Source organism: Phascolarctos cinereus, unplaced genomic scaffold (genome assembly GCF_003287225.1).
Source record: "Phascolarctos cinereus isolate Bilbo 61053 unplaced genomic scaffold, phaCin_HiC Scaffold_2;HRSCAF=192, whole genome shotgun sequence".
Classification (NCBI taxonomy): domain Eukaryota; kingdom Metazoa; phylum Chordata; class Mammalia; order Diprotodontia; family Phascolarctidae; genus Phascolarctos; species Phascolarctos cinereus.
Window position 1 is genome coordinate 75,867,351 of NW_027555625.1, and position 5,010 is coordinate 75,872,360.

The following is a 5,010-nucleotide window of genomic DNA, read 5'->3' on the forward strand; positions in this document are numbered from 1 at the left end:
CTTTTTCATCTTTTCCCTTTTTCTTTCACCTTCCAAGAGGATTAACTGAGCACCTATTTTCTAGGGTTTGTGAAAGTTGAGATATTGGACTGTGGTGAGTAAAAATGCAACAAATAAACTGAGGCAAATTTTCCAGGCAAGATAACAGTTTATTAACAGTGGCATTATAACTTAATAAATTGGGTCAGAATGCCTCCCCTCAGTGGGTCAGCGACTGCAAAGGGATTGAAAAGACCCAAAAGGAGGGCAAGGGTTGAGGTAGTAGAAAAGCCTTATGATTAGCTGCAGCTGAGAAAAGTGGGCTGGCCTTCAGGTGTGCTGATCATGCTTCTCTCTGACAGTTAAGGGATGCTAATTGCTTTGTGGAACTCAGTTGCCTCTAGGAATTTTGGCTAGAAAATCACTGGAATCTGATCTGTCTTTGTATAGGCCCCGCCCCCCCCATGTCTGGGATACACTTCCTCCTTACTTTGGCCTTAGAATTATTGGGGGGCTTTTTTCAAAACACAACTCAAACATCACCTTTCATTAAACTTGAAATCTTTCCTGATTCACCTAGTTGCTAGTGCCCCCATTACATTGCATTAATGTTGAGTGTAAAGAATATGGACTGTTGCTACTTCCAGGGGACTAGAGTCCTCTTACTTACCATCTTCTTCTCCTATAAGGGACTCCTGTCATCTAGACCCAAGAGCATGGATATTATTCAATCTTACAGAAGTCTAGCCCTGGAAAAAAGGGATCAATATTTTTCTCTTATATAGTTTGGTATTTTGTGCCCCACCCTGGAGCATGAGGAGGATAATCACTTAGAATTTATTTCTGATTTGTCTAGGGTTTCCCCAAAGAGAGAAGTAGAAAGGTACTCAATGCAGATCATATATAGGACAACTATTTATTTCTTCTACCAAATAGAAATGCTTAACATAAGAGAATTTCAAGCTCAGTGAAAAAAGACTTAGACACACAATAATATAACTACTGTCATACTCTCTCAATATTATTGATACTTTAAACACCAAACATAAGGCAGTTTATGGAACTGCTGAATAAGCATTTATTTTTTGACTTGGTTCTGTATTATATTTCTTAAGGCCCATTTCTTCAGAAAACCAAGCCAGGTCTTGGGCTCATCCTCTTTCTGGTAGCTATCTTTTCCAAGAAAAACTGTAGTAATGCTGGGAGTTCCCTATTAAGTGCAGCCAGTATTGACTAAGGGTCCAGGAACTCTCAACTCTTCAAATTCACAAGATTGCATCTCAGGATCAATGATAATATAATGAAACTCAGGAAAGAGATGAAACAGAAGAGGCAGCTCAAGACCCAATCTCAGGGCTACCTAGGCAGGACATGTCCCCTCTGTTATGTGCTCACATCTGCCATACTGCCAACATGGGGAAACTATAGCTCCCCACTGACTCTTCATGGGAAACCTAGCGAAGGAGAACTTCTTGCTACATGGGAGAGTTGAAGAAATATCCTGAGATGGAAGTTGTCTTTCATTTTTAAGTGGTGCAGCAACCTTCTCTCCTGCAAAGGGCTACTCAGGGTTGGCTACGTCATACCAAAACTCTATATTCTTGTAATGTTCCCACCTGTTTCCGTGGAAGTGAACAAAGTGCAGAAGTATTTAATGTGATGGGCTCTCACCATTTGCCAATGTTTACCCCCTATTAATGGTGTATATTTTGTATATACTTGTGTATGTGCATGTTGTTTCTCTCACTACAATGTGAGTTGCTCCAGAGCCAGAACTGTTTCATTTTTGGTTTTGTGTCTGTAGAACCTAGCACTTGCCTGGCACATAGTAGGCACTTAACAAATGCTTGATGATTGGTTCAGTGAAGAATTACACCTCCCCTCCCCATGACTATCATATGGAAGTGGGAAAAGACAATTGAATTTTTTTTTTTACCAAGATCCTTGGGTGTGTTGCCTCCCTTCCCCTGAAAGAGCCATTAAAGATGTTGCAGAAGAGGGTAAGAGAAATTATAGGAAGATGAGATTTCAGATCTTTCTAGGTATGGCTCATCCACGTGGTAGATTCACTATTATATCACTTATTTCTGTTTGCATTCAATAAATGTGTTCTAACCTCTAAGGTGAGTCCATTCAGGGTCATACAAACTTGGGAAAGAGATGAGAATCTCAATATGATGGGGCTGTACACAAGTCAAGCACAACTGATAAATTAAGATTAATTGGGAATTTTCATAACCTAGACAAAAAACCTGGGCAAATCAAAATACAAAGGGGTTTCTTTGTGGAGCTAGTTAAAATCATGATGAAGTTTATGTGGAAAAAATTGATAGGCAAGAACATCAAGAGTTATGCTGGAAAAAGAAAAGATGATAAAGATGGTTTTATAGTCCCAAACATTAAAACATATTGCAAAGAATTTATCATCAAAACTTTTTGGTACTGGTTTAAAAAAATAAATTAATGGAATAGAGTAAATATGCCAGATTTCAAACCAAATCTATTTCAAAGATTATGGTTTGGTGAACTCAAAGAGAATAAAATCTGAATAAAGAATTAATCATTTAATTAAAACATTGAATTGGAATACGTCTCAAAGTTAACAAGTATACTTTGGGAAAATGAGCAGCAATTGGATGAAAATGAATTTATAGCTATAACTCACCATATATCTCAGGAAATTCCAGCTAGACGATAGAATAATGGATGAGGGGACTATGGAAAAAAATAACATGATGTACTTTCATTAATTGTAGAGGGGAGATTTTTTTCTGTTCAACAAAAAGTATTTATTAGGATTGGTTAGACAGGCTTGAGTATGTTAAAATGAAAATCTATACATAAGAAAAGGTGTATGACATAAAACTTAGCATCTAACACATGTATGTGTTAAACTTTTACATCAGTAACTACTAGTCTACAATGACTAAATGACCAAGGGATATGAACAAATTCTTTTCAAAAGAGGAAGACTAATTATTATATAATCACTTGATAAAAGAACAACCTCACTAATAATCAGAGACACCAATCATAAAAACTCTGAGGTACCATATTGATGAAGATATTTAAAATCAATGAAACCTCTTATAGTGGGGTTGTGGAGAAATAAATACAGACATTCATTGTTGATGGAATTGCCAACTAGAAAAAAATTAGTGCTACTGGGCAGTTCACAGTAAAAGTTAGAAACAACCACACCCTTTGAGCCAATAATTTCATTTAGGGATGCACTTTGAAAAGGTTATCAAAAAATATACACACAAAATTCATTATTTCAAATATTTTCATAGTAGCATCACTTGTAATTGTCCACTCTCCAAAGAAAAAAAACTCTCCACTCCAAGAAGGAATATTAATATCCAACAATTGAAGAATAATTAAATAAATTATAGTGCCTTCATGTAATGGAATATAATAGTTTAAAAACTGTTATGTATGAGGAATATAAAGAAATTTGGAAAGACTATTATGCAAAAATGCATAGAGCCAGAAGAACAGACTATGTATTTACTCTGATGATAGAAGAGGAAAAATAAAGAACAAGGAATAGACCAAGAGCCTGATGGAGACTTAGAAGGGATGAGGGGAAAAGTGTTGACATCTTAAAAATTAAAATTAATGAACGAAAATGTAAATAGTTGTAAAAATATTGAGCCAATTGTATTGATGTTTAATGTTAGGTATATACACACACGCACACACACACGCACATATATACATATATATATAAATATACATACATATATATACATATATATATAAACACACATGTGCGTGTGTGTGTGTGTGTGTGTGTGTGTGTGTGTGTGTGTGTGTGTGTTTTGAGACATGTGGGATGGGGCAATGATCACTGAGCCTGGGAGATAAATAGCCTACCTTTTAGAAGGCTTACTAAGGCTGCCTTCATATCCCGATTCCTAAGGCTATAAAGGAAAGGGTTCAGCATTGGAGTGACTACTGTGTAGACCACAGATGATGCTGCCTCCTCAGTAGAGTATACTGATGAGGGACAGAAATAAGCACTCAAAACTGTTCCATAGAACACGCAAACTACAGAGAGGTGGGATCCACAGGTAGAGAAGGCTTTGCGCCTTCCCCCACTCCCTGATGGGATTCTGAGGATGGCTAAGACAATGTGAATGTAGGAGGCCACAATACATAGGAAAGGGATTGTCATAACTGGGCCACCAACAGCAAAAACCATCAACTCATTGATGTGAGTGTCAGAGCAGGACAGCTTGAGAAGGGGGCCAATATCACAGAAAAACTGAGACACTTCTCCTATCATACAAAAGGAGAGATGGGCCATAAGGAGGGTGTGAGTCAGGGCAACAAGATTAGTAAGAACCCAACACACACTCACAAGAAGGATACAGAGCTTGGGGTTCATGGCCCTGGTATAGTGGAGAGGGTGACAGATGGCCACATACCGGTCATATGCCATCACAGCCAGCAGAAAGCTGTCTAGATCACCAAAAGTCAGGAAAAAATACAGCTGTGTTAGGCACCCTATGTAGGAAATAGTGTGACATTGAGTGTACATATTCACTAGCATCTTCAGGACAGTGGTAGAAGATAAGCCAATATCAGCTAAAGAGAGACAGGCCAGGAAAAAATACATGGGGGTGTGGAGACGGGCTTCAAAGATGATGGCCAGAAAGATAAGCAGGTTCCCAACCATAATCACCAGGTACATGAATAGAAAGAGCCCAAAAAGAATCTGCTCGTGCTCTGGCCAATGGGAGATACCCCGGAGGAGAAATTCAGAGACAGTAGACTGATTTCCCTGCCCCATGTCATTGACACACCATGAAGCAACAAAAGACCTAAAGAAAATAAATGAAGAGTTCCTTAAGTACATTAAGTTGCATCAATCAATATTCATTTTTAAATATGTTGGACCAAATAGTGAAATACCAAAGTTTCAAGGACTTTATTTCTTTATTTAGTTTTGGTCAGCAAAACAATTCATAGGCTCAGTGAAACAACTCTTTTGCTTGTGAGTGGCCACCCACTTTAGACCCTACT

The 5,010-nt window shown here is 37.9% G+C and overlaps 1 protein-coding gene across 1 annotated transcript; it reads right to left on the reverse strand.

Annotated features, from left to right (window-relative positions):
• Nucleotides 1-616: 616 nt before the first annotated feature.
• Nucleotides 617-4,777, reverse strand: LOC110193259 (olfactory receptor 1N1-like). Its single transcript, XM_020964934.2, has 2 exons — nt 3,875-4,777; nt 617-658 (listed from the first exon to the last, which is right to left on the reverse strand). The coding sequence occupies exons 1-2, from the start codon at nt 4,775-4,777 to the stop codon at nt 617-619; spliced, it is 945 nt and encodes a 314-aa protein (XP_020820593.2).
• Between the last annotated feature and the right edge of the window lie 233 nt (nt 4,778-5,010).